Source organism: Staurois parvus, unplaced genomic scaffold, assembly GCF_062004578.1.
Source record: "Staurois parvus isolate SC_StPar_1 unplaced genomic scaffold, SC_StPar_1.0 ptg000104l, whole genome shotgun sequence".
NCBI classification, from domain to species: domain Eukaryota; kingdom Metazoa; phylum Chordata; class Amphibia; order Anura; family Ranidae; genus Staurois; species Staurois parvus.
The window spans coordinates 9,179,017-9,203,071 of NW_028317900.1; the positions used below are offsets into that span (position 1 = coordinate 9,179,017).

At 44.1% G+C, this 24,055-nt stretch overlaps 1 protein-coding gene across 8 annotated transcripts in view; it reads left to right on the forward strand.

Annotated features, from left to right (window-relative positions):
- Window positions 1–24,055, forward strand: part of RYR3 (ryanodine receptor 3) — a 954,561-nt gene that overhangs the window by 140,279 nt on the left and 790,227 nt on the right. For all 8 annotated transcript variants that reach the window (XM_089671311.1, XM_089671312.1, XM_089671314.1 and 5 more), the window contains exon 2: window positions 2,468–2,587. In XM_089671311.1, the coding sequence (XP_089527437.1) occupies window positions 2,468–2,587 (120 nt within the window). The remainder of the gene's footprint in view (window positions 1–2,467; window positions 2,588–24,055) is intronic.

Sequence of the window (24,055 nt, forward strand, 5' to 3'; positions counted from 1 at the left end):
CAATGTGTCATGGTTTGAACACTCAGCCTTAATTAAATTCCATGTCTTCTTTATCTAATGCAGACTGTCCCAATCCACCTTCCACCATCCTTTTTCTCCACAAAGAAATTGAACTGTTTACTTTTTTATCTGGTAGAACTCTCCTCCACATATTAAATATTCACACCTCAGCTTACCAAAACTTAAGGGAGGGATTTGTACCACAACGAATGTCTACTCACCAGAATAGTCGATTGGAATGTTAATTCTTACAGGAAAGCATGGGTCCCATTAGAAAATTCCTATAGTACCTCACTTCTCCACTTATTGCTCTGGCTCCTCCTTAGTTGCACTCCTCCTACTCTCTGGATCATTCTCTTATAGGCCCAGCCCTAACCAGTTTTAGACAGGCCTGCAAATTCTCCACATTGTCTTCACGACCAGGTCCTTTACCGTCAGTATGAGGCAATTCTGACTTCCCCCCCTGGCCACACAAAGATGTCTTAGCCTACCAATTCTATTCCAAAAATAAACTTCTTACCTATGCTCAACTAATTGCTCTTTCTCAGTATGTTTTCTTCCCATTATGGGCATATCTTCAACTACGTAATTTCTTATTACTCGCAGCCACTGCTGAACTCTATTCTAGGACCCTCACACAATTTGAAAGACTATGTCTCAAACAAATTCCTCAAAGGCACCTTGTTTCAGCACTTTATTCTTTGCTGACCCAAGCTGTACATACACCACTAGATTGCGCCTGATAAGCATGGGAAAAGGAATTACAATATTCCTTATCTCACGAAGACTGGGAAACTGTCAACGAACATGTCCATAAAAGCTAGCTGAATGTAGCAATCCAGGAAAACTGCTACAAAATCTGAATGCAGTGGTACAGGACCCCTACTATTCTACACAAATTCTCTCCCTCGATCCCGAATATTTGCTGGAGATGTGGCTCTGCAAGTGGTCCCATGCTACACATCTGGGGGGCTTGTGATTAAATCCGTCCTTTCTGCAAATGGTACACGACACGATTGCACACGTCACAACTTATACTGTAAACTTTATACCAGAACAATATCTGCTGCACTACTCCTTTCTTTCTAATACGGTTTACTGGCAATCTTTTGCTATGCATATGGTCAATGCAGCCAGATTATGCATTCCAGTTCATTGGAGGTCCACGCATGTCCCTTTGGCCAATTAATAGTTCAACAGAATTAACAAAATAGAGGAAATGGAAGAACTGATTCATATCTCACAAGACCGGTTGCCTAGGTTTACTTACATGTGGCTTTGCTGGTCTCATTTCAAAACAACTGAGCAATACAAGAGATATCTACCGTAGATTATGAGGCTTCCCAAATTACAGTCCCTTGTTTCTTACTTACTTTGTAGGGCATTAAGCATAGTAATGTTCTCATATTTTCAGGTACTGACTTGGAGGTTATGAGGCAATGGGGGCAGGGCCCCCCTAACCCCCCCTTCCCCCTCCCCTTTTTTTCTCTTTTCTATTCTTTTCTCTTGGTTTGCTCCTTTTTTACTCTATTTCTTGTACATTTTTCTGATCTACCTTGGGTTGAAACTTCAGTTTTCCTTGCCCCATTTCTGAAGATGTTGGTAGTACCCTAGACTCACTTGTACAATATATACCAGGGAGGATATGAGCACAGTAGTTCTGTACAAAGATGTTTGAGATAATTTGACTACCAAACACTCATAGAAGTTGAATTTGTGTCTGTGTTACGTGGTTTGTGAACTGCAAACCTCTCAGTGGGTTGTTCTGTTACCATCATCTGCATACTACCATATCCCCCCCTTTATATAATAAAAAAATGTTGACAAGGCCTCTTAACTGATACTTGGTCAAAATACAGTTATGTATACAGGTTGTTCTGGTTTGAGTGATGTTTCTTCATCATTTCATAAAGAGCCATTTTAATAACATACCAAAGGCAGTGTTTGTGATGTCAGTATCAATATCAATCCGCCATTCTTATAAGATATATTTAAGCCAAAACTTTTGATTTTTAGGTTTGGATGGAGAAAGAAATGGTTAAAACCAATGCAAGCTTTTTTTTTGTCGTCTGTATCCTTTTGAGGAGGTTTTCTTTTACTTGCTGTCTCAATACTCCACCAAAAGTGCAAATAGATCTCTCCATGGGACAAATAATCCTCTCTCAGACAGCTGACACTGGAACACGTGTCCCTTCTTTCATGTTTGGTGAACTTCCACGAGTATGGACACAGGCAGAAATAAAAACTTGGGATTAGAGGTTCTAACTCTTCCCCACTTTATCCAAAATAAAAAAAATGTTCAACACACAAAATTTGCTTACTAGTTTTCATTAGTTTATGTGCAAAATATTGGTCTTTTGGCAGTATCAGATTACATCAGTTTCAGTAACTGCCCCCTGTAAATAATGTTGTATCCTCTACCCTTACCTGTTATGATAATACAGTCTTTACTTTTTTTTGTTTCTAGGATGATGAAGTTGTTCTTCAGTGTGTTGCAACCATCCATAAGGAACAGAGGAAATTTTGTTTGGCAGCTGAGGGACTTGGAAATCGACTTTGCTTCTTGGAGCCAACATCAGAAGCCAAAGTAAGAAAATAAATTCCACACATTATACTGTGGTGTCCATTTATTAAACTGAGATAGGCCACAATAGTGACTATCCTGGCTTATCTCCACTGTGCAGCAATTAAATATGCTGTTCTCTGCCTCTTATCACAGCTCAGTGAGAAGTTACCAGTGAGGTCAATGCAAACAGCCAGTTTTATTAGGTGTTTTATTAGTTCATTATCTAATTTCTGCTTTTCCACCACAGAGAGATAGCAGGGAGAGAAGAGAACATAGCTGCAATGTGATGAGGAAACAAAGGAATTATGTCCCCTGCTTCCTCTGGCACTGTTCGGCAGTGCCTGTAAGCAGTGGCAGGTTGTACATACAGTAAACATATGTGTGTATATGCAGTGTCTGTTTCCTATACATATATATATTTATATATATATACTGTATATATATATATATATATATATATATATATATATATATATATATATACACACACACACTATATTGCCAAAAGTATTGGGACACCCCTCCAAATCATTGGATTCAGGTGTTCCAATCACCTCCATGGCCACAGGTGTATAAAATCAATCACCTAGGCATTCAGACTGCTTCTACAAACATTTGTTAAATAATCGGTCACTCTCAGGAGTTCAGTGAATTCAAGCATGGTACCTTGATAGGTTGCCACCTGTGCACTAAGTCCATCAGTGAAATTTCTTTGCTACTAAATATTCCACGGTCAACTATTAGTGGTATTATAACAAAGTGGAAACACCTGGGAACAACAGTATCTGGGAATGGCCTTCCAGGGCCGAGCAGCTGCATCCAAGCCTTACATCACCAAGTGCAATGCCAAGCATTGAATGCAGCGGTGTGGACTCTAGAGCAGTGGAGACGTATTCTCTGGAGTGACGAATCACACTTCTCTGTCTGGAAATCCGATGAACATGTCTGGGTTTGGAGGTTGCCAGGAGAATGGTACTTACCTGATTGCATTGTGCCAAGTGTAAAGTTTGGTGGATGGGGAATTATTGTGTGGGGTTGTTTTTTCAGGGGATGGGCTTGGCCCCTTAGTTCCAGTGAAGGGAACTCTTAAGGCGTCAGCATACCAAGACATTTTGGACAATGGCATGCTCCCAAATTTGTGGGATGGCCCCTTCCTGTTTCAACATGACTGCACACCAGTGCATAAGCAAGTTTGAGGTAGAGGAACTTGACTAGCCTGCACAGAGTCCTGACCTCAACCCGATAGCACACCTTTGGGATAAATTAGAGCACAGACTGCGAGCTCCAGGCCTTGTCGTCTGACATCAGTGCCTGACCTCACAAATGCGCTTCTGGAAGAATGGTCAAACATTCCCATAGACACACTTCTAAACCTTGTGGACAGCCTTCCCAGAAAAGTTGAAGCTGTTTTAGCTGAAAATGGTGGGCCAACTCAATATTGAACCCTACAGACTAAGACTAGGATGCCATTAAAGTTCATGTGCATGTAAAGGCATGCTTCCCAATATTTTTGGCAATATAGTGTATATATAAATAGCATGTTTGAAGGAAAGGATATTGAATAATGTAAGGTCAGCCTAAGCCTCATTCTTAAAACTGGTGAAGAGGAAAAAGTGGAAAACTTGCCTCTAGTGACCAGTTAGATAATTCAATTTCAGAAACTAAAATATGAACAAGTTCAACACTTTTGTGAATAATATATTTTCTACAGATTTATAAGTATTCCATAGTATGTTAACTATCATTAGCATCTCAGTTTTTGATCGACTAATACATTATTTTTGTCCATTTAGATACTTTGAGCAGGGTGTTTTCATTTTTGACAGTGTATAACTAAGAGTGCTGTATGTGTTCAGCATTATCCAAAAAGACTATAGCTATAAATAAAAAAATGTTGACCAGTACATAATGTATTAGGTGGTTTTAAAGGGTCATTCCCTCAAAAAATGATAATTCAGTTTTCAGTAGGTGCTGGCGAGTTAAACCAATTGAAAGTTTCATATAACTCTTGTGGACTTAACAGAAGGCAATGTGGGACAAATAGATAGGTTTGGAAACTCAGAATTCCTAGGTAGACAGGCGTTGAGAATCATGGCAGGGATAGTTTCCCAGTGGTGTATTCAATACCTAAAGAAGCTAGGGGTTGACTCAGCCTATGAAACTCAACATAGGTATAACATATCTTCCTAAGGCAGCCCATAGATTATTAAATTTTCTATCCTACCATGGGTGGAAGGAAAGAAAATTGCTTGATTTTCTCATCAATACAGTCAGTGTTGATGGAGGAATTCCTCCCACAGCGCTACTGTGTTCTGCTAGCAGGAGGGGGTGTGCACAGGAAGAATTCCTGGCTGAGAGAACACAGTTGTTACTGCTAACAGCTATGGCAGTAATCACATGTAAAAAAAATCTGATAGGCTGGCTGTACCCAAGTCAGTCAATGGATCGACCTAGAAACAATCAGCTTGCCTCATACATGGATCAAAATTTGGCTGGTGTCATGGACTTGGGGCTGCAGGAGAACCATTGACGGGGGAACTCTGTGTTTTCAAGTTATCCAGAAAGAGCTGGTCACTAGTTGACTTTTATGCCATCCGGACTTCCATCTAGCACAGGCACTCCAACAGCACTTCACTGGGTCCTAGTCACATTTGCATGGAACTGTATAATGGGTAGGACCAGTAGGAATGCCCACTAACTTTACTAGGAGTTGCTTTGAAGGCCCATTATCCTGCCACATCGCTTTTTTGGGACTATGTTCTCCTTTTGGTGGGTCATGGGCTGCGGTGGTTACTGAGAGGGAGCTTGCTTAGGAACCTCAGAGTTACATCTCACTGAGATTTCGGCTATGGAACTGTTGCCCAGTTACTCTGTGAAAGGCACCTGGGTAGTTTTAACCAGCTGTCACTTCGGCCCCATCCATGGAACATGTCGGTTTTTGGACCATATAATTTGTATGTCTAGGGCTGTTGACTAGTATCCCAGGATTTCTGCTACTCCCACGGGATTACCCCAAAAGAACTATCATAGTAACATATGGCTTCCTATGTATAATGCATTCCCTTGTGGGTGCCAGACTGTCTGGAGTGTGCATTATCTATGATATTGTGATTAGCTCGTATCTGATGGTTTTCTGTATAGATCCAGTGTGTTTCTCTAATAAAGCAGTTCATGTTTGCTCCAAAAACTGGTGTTGTCTAGTTCTTTTGCGTAGCTATGGATATAGTCACTTTTCTCGTGTTCCAGGAGCTTGGGAAGTAGCTTCTTGGTGGAGATACCCAGTTGAGTGTCAGGAGTTCATCACAGCTGGTACCTGCTGAACCAACAAAATTTCGATCAATGTGTGGCTTTGGGTTGAAAGACCCTTTAAATAGAGAATGGTGTTGTTTTCTTCAGATGTGGCAAGAAGCTTAGAGAGAGAATTGTTTATATGTAGGAAAAACTAAGATTTATATGCAGATCTGTGTAGGAGCTATTTTTTTTAGTGACATATGGGTTTAGCTTATCTTTCAAGCATCCTTTCTCAAATGTGATTTCCATATGCAAATGTAAATCCTTGTCAGAGCAGCCAGCCATCCAGAAAACATAGGTGTACAATGTGTCTGTACAGATTATGAAAGTAACAGAGAAGCACAAGTACGTGAAGCAGCATAATTGCTTTCTGGCAATAAATTAATTGCATGAATAAGAAAACTAGCACAAATAAATATATACAGCCATTGATAATCTAACCCTCTAAGCAGCATACTGTATTAATAGATGTTTTATATTTTACCTAGAATATCAAAACCCACAAGAAAAAGACAAGTGAACTTTTCAAAATTAGAGTATCTTCAATAATAAAAAGAGAAAAGGCATTTTTTTTTTCTCTTTCTAACATAAAAACCCTTACTTATGTTCACCATTTGATATTGTATTAAGCACATTTCAGAAGAACAAAAGATGGTATCTGCTGTTTGTCAAAATAAAATGTGGAAGCTCCACTAGACAATGTCATACAGCTCTGAATACGGCATATTTTGACAGGCAAAGCTCTGCAAGTTTTACATATTTTTTCTGGAGCACCATGATGTTTGAGGCAAGCTTAAGAAAATAAGGAAGATCGAATAGGAGGATAATAATATAAGAATAAATGGGGGAGTGGCTTGAGCCTGATGACGTGAGGAGTAGGAGCTCTTGGCGCCCGCCACGCATGACAGCAGCTGCCTTACTTGATCCCTGGGCCGGGGCTGTGTCGGATCCCAAGGGCAGTCCTGGTGGCGGCCAATGAGGGGTGCCGGTGGTGGCGGGTGCTGACCGGAGAAGCCCTTGGAAGAGTCACAGGTGGCGGTGGTCCGAGAGGAGTGCTGGACTCCCTGTACACCGAAGGACAGGGAGCTGAAAGCGGCAGTGCAGGAGGAGAAGGGGCTGGTGAGAGCATCCATGTGACCATGCGACCATGTGACCACCCATGTGACAGCACAGAGGACTATGGCGGCAATTGTGAATGTGACAATTTGTCCTAAAGGAATAGGAAAGCAGTGAGACAGCAGCCTTGTGAGACCCTGAAACACTCCAGGCCACTTTGACACATATGCGAATCAGCAGCAGTTAAACACAGCACCCTAATCATGGCTTCTCTGCTTTTTCACAGGTAAATTGCTGCTCTCACCTCCACTCTAAACTGTAACTTCAACAACACATAGACTTCTGCTATTTCTGGGTAAATTGCTGCTCTCACCTCCACTCTAAACTGTAACTTAAACAACGCATAGACTTCTGCTATCTCTGGGTAACTTGCTGCTTTCACCTCCACTCTAAACTGTAACTTCAACATTGCATACACCGTGTTCCAAATTATTATGCAAATTATATTTTTTCATTTACCTAAATAATTGATGTAAATAACAGTCAGCATAATTCTCATGTTATCAACTATTAAGAGTACAATTCAAATTTTATTGAACAAACCTCCTAAGAATAACAGTATTTTTGTTAAACATAAAACACTTACAATGCACTGTTCCAAATTATTACGCACAGTAAGTTTCAAAACACTTTATAGGTTGTAAAGAACTGAAAATTGTCATTTGTTGTGTTTGCAGCATATTTACTGAAATCAAAAGCTATTTCAATCAAACTTTTAACAACATTTTAACTTTTTAAACATTTTAACAGGTCACGTTACATTTTCACATAGGACCCCTTATTTGATAGCAGCTTCACAAGTCTTGCATCCATTGAACTTGTGAGCTTCTGGATAGTTTCTGCTTGAATTTGTTTGCAAGATGTCAGAATAGCCACCCAGGGGTGCTGTTTGGATGTAAACTTCCTCCCACCCTCATAGATCTTTTGCTTGAGGATGCTCCAAAGGTTCTCAATAGGAATGAGGTCAGGGAAGGATGGAGGCCACACCATGACTTTCTCTCATTTTATCCCCCTAATAGCCATTGATGCAGAGGTATTCTTTGCAGCATGAGATGGTGCATTGTCATGCATGAAGATGATTTTATTATGAAAAGCAAAGTTCTTCCTTCTGTACCAGGGAAGAAAGTGGTCAGTCATAAACTCCACATACTTTGCAGAGGTCATCTTTACACCTTCCGGGGCTCTAAAGGGGCCGACCAGCTCTGTTCCTATGATTCCAACCCAAAACATCACTCCACCACCGCCTTGCTGACGTCACAGCCATGTTGGTACAGGGTGGCCGTCCACCAACCATCCACTACTCCATCCATTTGGACCATCCAGGGTTGCACGGCACTCATCAGTGAACAGGACTGTTTGAAAATTAGTCTTCATGTATTTTTCTGCCCAATGCAGCTGTTTCTGCTTGTGAGCATTGGTTATTGGTAGCCGAACAGAACGTTTATGCACAGTTGCAAGACCTTGATGTCCGTTGGACTCCAGAGACACCAGCAGCTTCAAATATCTGTTTGCTGCTATGTAATGGTATTTTAGCAGCTGCTCTCTTGATCTGATGCATGGATCTGACAGAAATCTTCCTCAATGTGCCCTTATCTGCACAAACCCGTCTGTGCTCTGAATCAGCCACAAATCTCTTAATAGTGCGATGATCACGCTTAAGTTTTCGTGAAATATCTAATGTTTTCATACCTCGTCCAAGGCATTGAACTATTTCACTCTTTTCAGCAGCAGAGAGATCCTTTTTCTTCCCCATATTGCTTGAAAATGGTGCTCTACTTAATAATGTGGAACACCATCCTTTAGTAGTTTTTCCTTAAACTGTGCTCACCGGCCAATCTAATTATCACAGGTGTCTGAGATTGTTTTCAGTGGTTTAAAGAGCCCTGACACACAATGCCATCCATGAATTAAACTGAAAAACAAAATATTTAATCTTTGTGACACTTAAATAGAATTTGCATAATAATTTGGAACGCGGTGTAGACTTCTGCTATCTCTGAACAAAAAGTGTATATATTTTGGTCTGTTTGTTGATAGATTCTCACCTCTTGCTGCACTTCTTTTATTGCTCTGGCCTGTGTCTGGTCTGTGTTTGAGAAACATCCCCCCCAATTCATGTGATCCTTATCAGTTCTTAATTGGGGCGGAGAAGAGTTGCTCATTTGACAATCTTCCTATAAATTTAGATCAGCTCATGGAGGGAGGTTACAGATAGGGGGGCAAAGTCACAGATGGAGTGCAGTGTTGTGCGTGAGTGCGGTTTTTGCTGGAGTGCGAATCAGCAGCAGTTGAACACAGCAGTTGAACTAAAGCAGGATAACTCAAGCAGCAGGAATATACAGCAAAGAACTCTACTGCACGCTGGATGGACTGCAAGCAAACACCCTGGGAAACATCTCCTACAAGTCTGATTCCCACTCCACCTATCTTTAAATATGCTGTCTCTACTCCTCCTTTTCATATTACTTTCCTGCGTTCCCAAAATCTCCTTTCCTTGCCCCTCTGCTCCACCCCAAAGATTACACATCTCACCCTCACTGCTACCTTCTCCCTACTACTGCTCTCATTACCTCCTGCTGATACTTCACTCACCTGCTGTCCCAAACACCAGGACTGGAAGGCATTTACACTCGTGTACATCCCGCTCCCATGTTACTTTCTTCACCCTTCTTCTCCTAACCTCTGGGGATATCGCCCCAAACCCTGGTTCTCCAGTATCTCACCCCCACACCAGCCACCCTCCTTCCTCCAGGAATAGCCGCAATCCCCTCAATTTAATATCAATCCCCATGCTCCAAAAAACCACCCTCCCTTTTTCATGTGCACTCTGGAATGCCCGCTCTGTCTGCAATAAGCTCACTTCTGTCCATGACCTTTTTGTCTCCCGCTCCCTTAACTTACTAGCAATTACAGAAACCTGGTTTCAAGCAGCAGATTCTTCTTCTCCCGCAGCACTTTCCTATGGGGGCCTTCTCTGGACCCACTCACCCAGACTCAGTGGTCGGAAAGGAGGTGGGGTTGGTTTGCTTCTATCCCCACTGAGCACTTTTCAAGTCCTCCCTAACCCTCCCTCTCTATGCTTCTCTTCTTTCGAGACTCACTGCATTCAGCTGTTTTCTCCCATTTCTCTGAGGATTGCAGTGATCTATCGGCCTCCTGGACCGGTGTCACGCTTTCTTGATGATTTGTCTGTCTGGCTACCCTAGTTTCTCTCCTCTGAACTACCCACTATCATTCTTGGAGATTTTAACATCCCCATTAATTTCAACAACCCGGCTACATCCCAACTCTTCAACCTAACCTCATCTTTTGCATTAGAACAATGTATACAGTCCTCCACTCACTCTGATGGGAATACATTAGACCTTTGTTTTCTCCCATTTTTGCAATCCGTACAACCTCACAAACACCCCCTTTCCTCTCTCTGATCACAATCTCATCACCTTCACAGTGTCCCCGTCTTCAAACACTTATCCCTCCAAGCAGCAAACAATTACCTGCAGAAACCTTCACAACTTGAACCCTGCTCCTTTCCACTCTGCAACTGACCAACTCTATGACAGAATCTCTCCCCTGTCCTGCCCTCACCTGGCCACTACTGTCTACAACAGTTTGCTTTCATCCACACTAGACTCACTTGCTCCTCTAACAACATGAAGCATCAGGCCTCGACCGTTACAACCTTGGCAGACTGACGACACCAGAAATATTAAACGACATAGTCGTGCGCTGGAGCGATTGTGGCGTAAAACCAAATCTCACCAAGCATGCACCCGATATAAATCTGCTTTCTTAACAAACAATTCCTCCCTCCATGCTGTCGAACAAGCCTACTTTGTCACTCTTATTAATACCTTGTCATCCACTCCTCATCGTCTCTTCTCTACTTTTCACTTTCTACTTTCTCCACCTCCACCCAGTACCTCACCCACTGCTCACGATATTGCAAATCATTTCAAAAGCAAGATTGCTGCAATTCGTAGGGGCATCGCCACTGCACAGACATCCATCCCACTTAGCATACCTTATACTAAACCTCCCTCAACACTTTCCTCTTTTGACCTTGCTACTCCTGAAGAGGTCACTAAGGTTTTCTCAGAAGCCAGTCTCACTACCTGCCCCCCGGATCCTATCCCCTCACAACTACTACGGTCACCCTCTTCTTCCGTCCTATGCTCCCTCACTCACATCTTCAATCTCCCCCTCTCTAATGTGCCTTCCCCTCCCCTCTAAAGCATGCACACATCACTCCGATACTTAAAAAGCCCTCCCTGGACCCCACCAACCTGAACAACTTATGACCCATCTCCCTGCTCCCATTTACCTCTAAACTCTTAGAACGCTTAGTCTACAATCGCCTGAGCTCCTACCTCACTGACGACAACCTCCTTGACCCTTTACAGTCTGGCTTTCACTCACTACACTCCACTGAAACTGCCCTATTAAAACTCACTAATGATCTACTAACTGCTAAAACCAATGGCCACTACTCCATACTCTTACTACTTGACCTCTCTGCGGCTTTTGATACGGTTGACCATCCCCTTCTCCTCAAAAAACTCCACTCTCTTGGCCTCCGAGACTCTGTTCGCTCCTGGTTCTCCTTCTACCTATCGCAGCACTCCTTCAGCGTTACTTATAACTCTGGCTCCTCCTCTTCACTCCCTCTTTCTGTAGGGGTCCCTCAAGGTTCCGTCCTTGGGCCCCTACTCTTCTCCATCTACACCTCCTCCCTTGGTCACTTGATAAACTCCCATGGCTTTAAGTACCATCTCTATGCTGATGACACACAAATCTATCTTTCTACCCCTCACCTCACCCCTTCAGTCTCCTCTCGCATTACTAACCTACTAAGTGACATAACGGAATGGATGTCACTCCACTTCCTCAAACTCAGTCTTTCCAAAACTGAGCTCTTAGTATTCCCTCCAGCCCGTGCCCCCTCCCCTGACTTCTCCATCAAGATCAATAACACAATCATCAGTCCCTCCCCTCATGCCAGGGTACTAGGTGTAATCCTAGACTCCCATCTGTCCTTTCAGCCCCAAATCCAATCGCTGTCCAAATCTTGTAGACTTCACCTCCCAACATCTCTAAGATACAGCCGTTCTTAACCTCGGAAACCACTAAGCAACTTATTCACTCTCTTGTTATATATCGCCTTGACTATTGTAACTCCCTCCTCATTGGCCTACTTTATCGCAGGCTATCACCTCTTCAGTCTATAATGAATGCTGCTGCCAGACTCATCCACCTTACTAACCGTTCTGTATCTGCCACCCCTCTCTGCCAATCCCTCCACTGGCTTCCCATTGCCCAACGGATAAAATTCAAAACATTAACAATAACATATAAAGCCATTTATAACTCTGCCCCAAATTACATCAGCAATCTTGTCTCCAAATATTATTATTATTATTATTATTATTATACAGGACTTATATAGCGCCAACAGTTTGCTCAGCGCTTTACATTATGGAGGGAGACAGTACAGTAACAATACAGTTCAATACAAGAGGGATTAGAGGGCCCTGCTCCTTGGAGCTTACATTCTAGGAGGGAGGGGATAATGGTACAAGAGGTAATTAGCTGTGGGGGATGGAGTGGTAGGAGGAGTAGTGGATTCCAGTATTAGCTGGGGGCGGGGTAGGCTTCCCTGAAGAGATGGGTTTTCAGAATGTGCCTAAAGGTGAGCAGAGTAGGCGATAGACTGATAGCTTGGGGTAGGGAGTTCCAGAGGATGGATGAAGCCCTTGAGAAATCCTGAAGACGAGCATGGGAGGAAGAGACAAGGGAGCTAGAGAGTAGGAGCTCTTGCAAGGAGCGGAGAGTACGGTTTGGGTGGTATTTAGAGACAAGGTTGGTGATGTAATTAGGGGCAGTGTTATGAACTGTTTTATACGTCAGTGTTAGTGTTTTGAATTTTATCCATTGGGCAATTGGCAGCCAGTGGAGGGATTTGCAGAGAGGGGTGGCAGATATAGAGCGGTTAGTAAGGTGAATGAGTCTGGCAGCAGCATTCATGATGGACTGTAGTGGGGATAGCCTGCGGTGAGGTAGGCCAGTGAGGAGGGAGTTACAGTAGTCAAGGCATGATATAATATGGGAGTGGATGAGTTGCTTAATGGTTTCCCAGGTTAGGAACGTTTGTATCGTAGAGATGTTGCGGAGGTGAAGTCTACATGAGTTTGCCAGTGATTGGACTTGGGGCTGAAAGGACAGATTTGAGTCTAGGATTAACCCTAGTACCCTGGCGTGAGGGGTGGGGCTGATGGTAGTGTTGTTGATCTTGATGGAGAAGTCGGGGGGGGGGGGGGCATGGGCTGGAGGGAATACTAGAAGCTCAGTTTTGGAAAGGTTGAGTTTGAGGAAGTGGAGTGACATCCAGTCCGATAGGTCATTTAGTAGGCTGGTGATGCGATTAGAGACTGAGGGGGTGAGGTGAGGGGAAGAGAGATAGATTTGTGTGTTATTTGCATAGAGATGGTAGTTGAAGCCGTGGGAGTTTATCAATTGGCCAAGGGAGGAGGTGTAGATGGAGAAGAGGAGGGGTCCGAGGACAGAGCCTTGAGGGACCCCGACAGAGAGAGGGAGTGAAGGGGAGGTGGCAGCGTTATAGGTAACACTGAAGGAGTGCTGCGATAGATAGGAGAAAAACCAGGAGAGAGCAGAGTCTCGGAGGCCAAGAGAGTGCAGTTTTTTGAGGAGGAGGGGGTGGCCAACCGTGTCAAGAGTGGCAGAGAGGTCAAGTAGTAGGATTATAGTATAGTGGCCATTGGTTTTGGCGGTTAGTAGGTCATTGGTGAGTTTGAGTAGGGCAGTTTTGGTGGAGTGTGGGGGGCAGAAGCCAGACTGTAAATGGTCGAGAAGGTTGTTGTCGGTGAGATGGGAGCTCAGGCGATTGTAGACTAAGCTTTCTAGGAGTTTAGAGGTAAATGGTAGTAGGGAGATGGGTCTTAGGTTGTTCAGGTCGGAGGGGTCCAGGTAGGATTTCTTAAGTATGGGAGTGATGTGTGCGTGCTTTAGAGGGGCGGGGAAGGTACTGGTGGAGAGGAAAAGATTGAAGATGTGAGTGAGGGAGCATAGGATGGAAGAGGAGGGGGACCGCAGGAGTTGTGAGGAGACAGGGGGCAGGTGGTGAGGCGGGCTTCGGAGAAAATCTTAGTGACCTCTTCGGTGGTAGTGAGGTCAGGGGAGCAAAGTGTTGAGGGGGTTATTGTGTGAGGATTGCTAAGTGGGGTGGGTGTCTGAGCAGTGGCGAAGTCCCTACGAATTGTGTCAATCTTGTTTTTGAAGTGGTTGGCAATCTCGTGGGCGGTAAGTGAGGTACTGGGTGGAGGTGGAGAAAGTAGAGAGTTAAAAGTGGAGAAGAGCCGACGAGGACTGGAGCATAAGGTACTAATGAGGGTAATAAAGTTGGCTTGTTTGGCAGCGTGCAGGGAGGAAGTGTACATTAAGAAGGCAGATTTATAGTGGGTGAACGCTTGTTGGGATTTGGTTTTATGCCATAGTCGCTCCAGCGCATGACTATGTCGTTTGAGGTTTCTGCTGTGGTCGGTCTACCAGGGTTGTAGCGGTCAAGGCCTAATGCTTTGTGTTGTTGGGGGTGCCAGCAAATCTAAAGCAGCTGAAAGCGAGTTGTTGTAGACAGCAGTGGCCAGGTCAGGGCAGGACAGGGGATGGATGCTGTCGTAAAGCTGGTTGGTTGCAGAGTGGAAGGGAGCAGGGTTCCAATTCCGGAGGTTTCTGCTGGTAATTGTTTGCCGTTTGGGGGGATAGGTGTTTGAGGACGAGGAGACGGAGAAGGTAATGAGGTTGTGATCGGAGAGAGGAAAGGGGGTGTTTGTGAGGTTGCAGGGAGTGCAAAGGTGAGAGAGGACAAGATCAAGAGTGTTCCCGTCAGAGTGGGTGGAGGACTGTATGCACTGTGCTAGTGTAAAAGAAGAGGTTATGTGGAGAAGTTGGGTTGTAGCCAAGTTATTGGTGTTGATAGGGATGTTGAAGTCTCCGAGAACGATAGTGGGAAGCTCAGAGGAGAGAAAGAAGGGTAGCCAGGCGGCAAAGTCGTCAAAAAAGCCGGACACGGGTCCAGGAGGCCGATAGATCACTGCAATCCTCAGAGAGATTGGAGAGAATAGCTGCATGCAGTGGGTCTCGAAGGAGGAGAAGGATAGAGAGGGAGGGTTAGGGAGAACTTGGAAAGTGCTCAGTGGTGACAGGAGCAAACCAACCCCACCACCTTCCGACCTCTTCATAGGAGAGTGCTGTGGGGGAGGCAGAGTCTGTTGCTTGGACCTAGGTTTCGGTGATCGCTAGGAGGGTAAGGGAGCGGGAGACAAAGAGGTCATGGATGGAGGTGAGCTTGTTGCACATCGAGTGGGCATTCCAGAGTGTGCATGAGAATGGGAGGGTGGTTTTGGGGAGCAGGGGGACAGATATAAGATTGAGGGGGTTGCAGCAGTTTACGGAAGAGAGAGGATGTCTTGTGTGTGGGCGAGGTAGTGGAGGACCAGGGTTTGGGGAGATATCCCCAGAGGTTAGGAGAAGAAGAAGGGTGAGAAAGGTGGCATGGGAGCAGGATGTATATGAGCGCGTATGTCTTTCAGTTCTGGTGTTCGGGTCAGCAGGAGAGTGGAGTATCAGGAGGAGGTGATGAGAGCAGTAGTAGGGAGATGGAAGCAGTGAAGGTGAGATGTACAGTTGTTTGGGTGGAGCAGAGGGACAGAGAAAAGAGATTTTGGGGACGCAGGAGAGGAATATGAGAAGGAGGAGTAGAGGGGGCATTTCCAAAGGTAAGCGGAGTGGGAGTCGGGTGTGGAGAGGAGTTTCCCGGGTGCTTGATTGCAGATGGTCCAGTGTGCAGTGGACTTTTTCGTAGTTGTGTCTTCCTGCAGCTAGAGTTCTCGTGCTAAGTTCGGTAGAGTTCAGTTACGTGTCGTGTGGCCAAGGGCGGTACTGGCCCAAGGGAATCTGTGGCGCCCGATACCGGTGTAGAGGAGTGGTAGTATAGTTGGATCAAGCTACAAGTTCCAATTTGTGTAAGTTCTAGATAGTAAGGTGAAATTTTACTCGGGGCGTTGAGGGATGGATGTCAGCTGTACTCATGGGAGGTAGACAGAAGGGCCTCAGGTTTGGGTCAGGCCGCTTCGTGGTAGGCTGTGGCAGGTCTCAGGTCAGGCCGTGTCGAAGAAGGCTGTGGCAGGTCTCACTACTCATGGGGGGTAGACAGAAGGGCTTCAGGTCCGGGTCAGGTCGCGTCGTGGTAGTGTCAAGGTCCTACCTTTTCCCAGAGGTTATGTTACTCCATGTGCTGGCATCCATCTTGGATTTATGCTGAGCATGGTGGGAAGCTTTTATGCCTTCAGGTCTCTGAGGTCCATCCCCCAGAGGGGTGTGGCTGAGTACATATAAGCCTGTGATCCGCACATGCTCTTTGCACTTGTGTCTTGTGTCTTTGTCTTGCTACAGCTCTGTGTATATGCTCGTGACTCTTCTGGTATTTGACTCGGCTTGTGACTAGACCATTCTCTGTGTTTTCCTTCGATCTGACCTTCCGTTGCTGAACCCGGCCCGTGACCTGTGATTCTCTGTCTACTGTTCTGTACTGTTTTGTCCCGTTGTTGTTGACCCGGCTTGCCTGACTACGCTATTGTCATTCTCACCAGCTACACGCCATTGGCGGCGGCCATTACCGCAGCCGGGGTGTCTCGGGGGCCGCGACCTGGTTCCTGGCTGCGTCAAGTCCATCCCCACCATCAGGGGCCCTGGTGAAGGGCAGCCTGGGACTTAGACTCCGCGCTTTGAGGAATTCGGTCTGTTGGTGGTGGTTGTCGTCAGCCAGTGCGTTACCCTGCCACTAGGCCTACCTGTCCGTTCCACAGCCCTGCCCTGACAGGTAGGCTGTGGCAGGTCTGGGGTCAGGCCGCATCGTGGTAGGCTGTGGCAGGTCTCAAAGGCCAGGTTCATCTGCTGGGTTCAGGTGGAGATGGGCCCGCTCCAATTCCCTCATTCAGGTGTGGGTAGGGATGCGTGTGCGAGGTTCCTTTGGGCTGCAGGCTCACAGTTGCTCGGGTGACCGGGGAGTGTGCCGTGGTAGGTCGCGGTGGTCCTTTAAGGCTACAGGCTGCGGGTTTGCTGCTGGATGGATTTCAGGGGGGGTGTGCTGTGGTAGGCCACGGCAGGCCCCGCAAGGCCGGGTGCTGCAGTTGCCTCAGAGGGGGGGGTCTAGGTGACACCACTCTCCTCCTCCAGGTAGGGTTGGGGAGGCCTTCGGAGCTCGTCCTGCTGCTGAGAATCCTGCTGCTGAGCCTGCTTGCTACGCCTGGGTTGCTGGGTTGCCTGGAGTGGCCCCTGGGGCTGATGGAGAGAGCCAAGGGCCGCTGGGAGTTCACCCTGGCAGCAAGTAAGTCAGCAGGGGCCGGAGCGGCGGCGATCCGATCTGATGGGCGGCGTTCCGGGCCGGCCACGGAATTAATTAAGGGCGCGGCTTCATAGGCCGCGGTAGGCCGCAATTCCCGGGACCCTGAGATTGGGTCAAAAATGGCCCAGCACCCCTCCCTGGGTGATTATTAGGGGCCGCAGGGTCGCCAGGGCCGTAGGTAACGGAAGGACATTTAATCCTTTAATTCTTTGTTGTTCTAGATACAATTGTTGCGATTTAAAATTCACCTGTGCACTGGGGGGGATGGAGAACTATGTGAGGATTACATGAGTCGAGGTGTTTAGAGTTGGTGGAACTGGCTAGATAATTACTACTTCCAAAGTAACACAATAAAGGCGGTAAAAGCCATCAGAAGAAAGGGGGAAAAAAAAGAAGTCTTTCTTTCTAACGGTAAACCCTTAAACAAAATGAAGAGTAGATCTCTTAAAGGGGGGATCAAAAACCCCCCAATCAAATGCAAATACAAGTACAATAAAAAAATACATGCCTATGCAGGACCCAAACCATGGATAAACTGCATGAAGGAATTAAAAAGTATGTTGGAGATCAAGCCAGATTATCATTTTTGAATCTGTAAGAGAATCAGACTAAAGAATGTATAAACATGGAAAATGTAAGAGAACAAGGAAATTAGGAACAGCAAGGAGCCATGTCATAAATACCTACAAAAACTGAGATGGTGGAAATATTCGCAAACGTAGAGATGTTCATGAAAAGTGAGATGGAGACTTTACGCAATGACTTGGGTCAGATACTAACTCGAGTTGAAGAAGTAGAGTGAAGCATACACGCAATTAATCAATAAATTAGAAACGCAAGTGGAAGTGCTGCGCAAAGAACAGAGAAAGATCTAATTTAAAGTGAAAGACCAGGAGAATCGCAATAGAAAAAATAACTTAAGGATCAGGGGTCTTCCAGAAGAAAAGGAACAGGAAGAGGATCTATGGGAGAAAATAAAGAGTGTGTGTAATCCAATAATGGAAAGATCAGCGACAGCAAGTTGAAGATTGAGAGTGTACATAGGATTAGAGGGCCAAAAGGAATACTGGTAGAAAGTCCCAGAGATGTGATAGTTTGATTTCATCATTTCGAAGACTGAGAGAGAATATGGAAAGGTTTATGAGACTATACCGAAATAAACTATGAGGAAACAAACTTGCATATGTTTGCGGACATTGCTCCAGAGACACTGGCTAGAAGAACTTTGAAACCGTTGTTGGAGCACATGAGAGAGAAAAAAGGTTGATATAACTATGGCTTTCCAGCATGTTTAATCAGATGGAAAGATGGAAAATCGGCAAAGCTGAGCTTCCCAGAAGACCTCAATGACTTCTGCAAAAAATTAGACTTACAGAAAATAGACCTTGAAGGATGGTCAGAGGGGCTTGGAGTGAGTGGAAGGCAGGGATTAGGAAAATGGCAGCAGGTATCTAAGAAGAAGAAGTAGGGGGTGTGGTGTGGGGACGGGGGGCTGGGGGGTGAGAGTTGGAGAGAGACCTTTTTTTCCCTCTTCTTTCTCTCTCCTTTCCCCCCGGCCCTCCATGGCCGCATCATGGTTCCTTCACCCCCGGTCCCTTCTTTCCTGGCTTGAGATAATGGGTGGGAGGGATGGTGGGGCAGTGAGAGCGTGGATCTGGCAGGTGGTCTGGATGCCAATCATGTGGATGATACAAGCTAAGGATTGGGGTCGGCGTGTTCTGAGTCTCTAGGAATCACTAGTGGGAATATTTAACGTCAGATTCCAGGGCAATATGTGGTCCAGGAGTGTTTTAGGGGAAAGAGAAGAAGGGGGAAGGGAGGGTGGAAATGGGGTGGTGGGCGGACAAACAGAGGGGGGGAGGGAAGAAAATGGGGATTTTTGCTAGGGAGGGAAGGGAGAAAGTCCATATCTTAAAATGTCTCTATCTGTTTTCCTATGTTGGGAATCCTGGTAGGGTAGGGAAATAATAGTTGAAATGAGCTTGATTAAGTTTATGACTTACTATGTGAAAGGGTTAAACTCCCCAACAAAAAGACATAAGATACTTAGACAAATTCACCAACCTTCCATAGATGTAGTATTTCTTCAAGAGACACATATAACCCACAATACAAATGTTAAGTTATATACGAAGTACTACGCAACATGGTACTACGCAGACTCTCCAGTTAAAAGGGCTAATGGGGTGGCAATAGGGTTTTCAAAAAATGTGAGTTTTATCCTGGAGGGAAGAATGGAGGACCCAGAGGGCTGATTTCTATTTCTGAGGGGAAAATTACAAGGATCTGAATATACACTAGTTAATATCTATTGCCCAAATAAAAATCCAGTAACATTCTTGGAGGATGTGTTAAGGAAACTCTCTGAATTTAAAAAGGGTAGTCTGATTGTGGCTGGAGATTTAAATCTGTGTTTAGACCCTCAGCTAGATGCGTCATCCTGTACGCGGAGAGAGGGGGGTAAGAAATCAAAATTATTGAAGAGATTATTGTATCAGTGTCAATTGACCGATACTTGGAGAATGAAGCATCCAAGAGAAGGAGATAACACCTTCTTGTCCCCGGTACATGGATCGTATTCAAGACTAGATTATATAATGATCGAACATAGACAATTGGAGTCTTTGGTTAGTGCCAACATGGAGGTTATGTCTATTTCTGATCATGCTCCTGTCACGATGAGACTAGGAGGGGATCATGATAAAATAACTATGTGGAGATTAAATGAGATGCTTATACAGGATCCTGAATTAGAAAAAAGGTTAAGGTAGCAAATTAATCAATTCTTTGAGCTCAATAAGACTGAGGAGGTGTCGGTGGCCACAATGTGGGAGGCACATAAAGCATATATCTGAGAAATATTGATTTCGATGGGAGCAGAAAAAAGGAAAGAACGAGGGAAAAAAATAAAGACAGTGATGGAGGAGCTCTACAAGTTAGAACAGTCACACAAAAAGAAGATAGGTACAGACATATATAAAAAATAAGTATTAAAAGAGAAGAATTAAAATATCTTTTGGAACAGGAGTTGAGAAAGATTTTCAACAGGGTCTCAAAAGAAAGATATCAGTGGGGAAATAGACCTGGAAAATACTTGATGAGGAAACTAAAGGAAAAGAAATCCAAAAACTTAATAAAAAAATTTGAAGATGAGAAAGGAAAAAAGGTGTACGCCACCACTGATATTGCTAATAGGTTCCAAAAATATTATAGCCGGTTGTACAATGTGAGCCCCAAAAACCAAAAAGAAACAGAGGAGGAAAAAAAGAAAAATAGACAGAAATATTTTAATGAAGTATCATTGCCAAGAATAGCAGAAGAAAAATTAGAGGCCCTAAAGAGACCTATTACCTTGGAAGAAATCACCTTGGCCCTAAAAATTACTTCTAAAGGAAAGAGCCCTGGCCTGGATGGATATACTGTGGGTTTTACTTTAAAAATTTAGAAATCTCCTAGTCCCTAAAATGTGTGGTTATATAAATGCAATAGGGGAGGGGCTGGAAATGAGGGAGGCACATATAACGATTATACTTAAAGAAGGGAAAGATAGCACACAGTGTGCCAGTTACAGACCCATATCCCTACTAAACATTGACACCAAATTGTACAATAAGGTATTGTCAACCAGACTGAAGGAATTGATGCTGGAGTGGATACACCTGGATCAGGTAGGATTCATTCCCGGAAGAGAAGGTAGGGACAATGGTCTGAGATCATTGCTCCTCCTACAAAGAGTAAAAAGAGAGAAACTGCCGACATTATTCCTGTCAATTGATGCCAAAAAGGCTTTTGACAGGGTTAACTGGGGTTTCATGATTGATACGCTAGAGGTGTTAGGAATAGGGCCCAAAATGTTAAAGTGTATAAAAGGGCTTTATATCTTTCTGTCAACGGTGGTTAAGGGTAACGGATCCCTCTCTCAGTTCTTTAAAATGTATAATGGAACCAAACAAGGATGTCCACTTTCTCCTTTATTATTTGTTTTATCCCTGGAACCTGTCTTGGCGAGGGTAAGAAAGTGTGTAGACATGGCAGGAATAAAGATAGGGGAAGTGGAGTATAAGGTGGCAGCATATGCAGATGACATGTTGTTCTATATTGTAAATCCTAGAATAATGTTGCCTAATTTAATGAGACTAATAAAACAATATGGCAAGCTATCAAATCTGAAAATAAACCATGCAAAGTCAGAAATCTTAAACATCAATATATCAAAAGTTGAGAAGCTGAGTTTACATAAAGACGTTCCATTTACTTGGAGGGAAAAGAAATAGGCTACTTGGGAATACAACTAACTCCTTCAATAAAAGCCCTGTATCAGGCAAATTATATCCCTTTAGTAAATGAAGTAAAGGAGGAGCTGGGGAGATTGTCAAAAAGTGATGCTGACTGGATAGGTTGTTTAAATCTGGTAAAGATGGTGCTAGTACCACAAATCCTGTATAAGTTTCACATGCTCCCAGTACATCTACCAGGATCTTTCTTCGGGATAATAAAGAAGATGATACTTAAGTTTATTCGGGCAAATAAGAAACCGAGAATTAGGTATGAGGTATTGTGTAGGGCAAAAGGGAATGGGAGTTTAGGTATGCCAAATGTTAAGAAATATTATCAAGTGGTGATATTATCACGAATAATAGACTGAATATTTAATTCACAAGGGAAAGGTTGGGTGAATATGGAAGGGATCCCGAGTAAGACACAGTTAAGATGGTTTGGGTACCACATACATTCCGCACATTTAGATGTGAATATTAGTCCACTGACAATGAAAGTTTTAAGTGTTTGGGATAGAATGCATAAGCAAAAGGGATGGAAATATAATTCAGTTTTGATTCCCTTGGCAGGAACAAAGTATTTCCCCCCAGGGAAGGATAATATTTCATGGAAATGGATTAAAGATCAGAATACACTTTTGAAAGATATACTGAATAAGGGGAAATTGCACACATTTTCTGACTTAAAGGAAAAAAAAAATATTTTTTACATTAGACAAGTTATGGTATAGCCAATTAGGTCATTTTGTTTCAACACTCCCACAAGCACTGAGGACGTCGGAGGATCTGTACCCATTTGAAAAACTGTTGAATGCAACTATAGTTCCTAAACAAGGCACCTCCAGGATTTATAAGATTCTTATGGATATGGAGGGTGCTGATCCTCCTGAGTTTTTGGAAAAATGGGAACAGGAGATTGGAACAAAATTGAATGAGCAACAAAAGAAAAAAATATTCAAATTAACACATGAGGTGACGAATATGAGCAGTTGAAATGAATTACAAATGTTTGGCTAGATGGTATATTACACTGAGTAAAGCACATAAAAAACAAGTAGATGTTTCACCTTTATGTTGGAGAAGATGTGGGTAAAAGGGAACAATGGTACACATATGGTGGGATTGCCCGAAAATACAGGATTACTGGAAGGGAATATTACAATATATTCAGGAAATATGTGGGATTACTGTATAGAGAGACCCGAGGACATGTTTATTTTATAAATTTGAACCTTTAGTAAAACTACATAAGAACAGGGTACTATATCATCTAATTAGTGCGGCTAAGAGCTTTACTCACAGATTCTGGCTTGCCCCAGACCCACCAAGAATAAATGACTGGGTTAACAGAGTGGAAAATATCTACAGGGTGGAGGAGCTGTGTCATATTGAGGAGGAGAGAATAGAAAAATGTAGGAAAATGTGGAGTAGCTGGTTAATTTTCAAAACATCTAAAGGATATCTGGAACTGGTGGAAATATAGGTGGACGAGTATCAGAGGGCGTTTTAATGGAATACCCGACAGAGAGGAGATGGGACGGAAGGGGTACTGTCAGGGCTCCCAGGTATGACCAGAGGTGTGTGACTGAAGCAGGGAAACGCAGACTTCAGATATGTGATAAACAATATAATTTATTAACACTAACAATACAAACATAAACGCAGTGCAATACTAAACATAATACAGTGCAAACAAACCCAACCAACCACCCACAGATAACAGTACATACAAGCAAGCGTCGTCAGGCAGGCCGAGTCAATATCAATTGGGCAGGTAGGTACAGGGGGAGCAAGCGGAGAATGGTCGGGGTCACAGGCCAGGTTCAGCAGGTAGCAAGCAGCGTAGTACAGAGGGTCAGGCAGAGGGATGGTCAGGGTCACAAGCCAGGGATCAGAACAGGTAGCAAGCAGCGTAGTACAGAGGGTCAGGCAGAGGGATGGTCAGGGTCACAAGCCAGGGATCAGAACAGGTAGCAAAGGAACAGAAACAGGATGCAGGACAGATACAGGGCCCAGGACAAACACAACACCAAGGCCGAGTCTGCAAGTCTGGCCATCCCTTAAATACACCAGTATCATCAGTTCCAGGTGTTAGCTGGCTGAAAGGTTGAGTCTCTGATTGCTGGGAGCACCCGCTGGCCAGCCCTGGTACTGCAGATCAAAAGGCAGGTGAGTCCCACCATTGCTGGCCAGTCCATTCCTGACAGGTACAGATATAGATAGATAATCACGAGAAATGATAGAAACTAGTATTTTGGTATGGACTGGGAAATTGGAGGGTGGGAGGAAGGGGATAAGACAATGCAATTGGAATTTATGTATTGGAAGTTCTTTTTATAGTTGTGTTGTATTGTAAAAAAATAATAAAAGATATAATAAAAATAA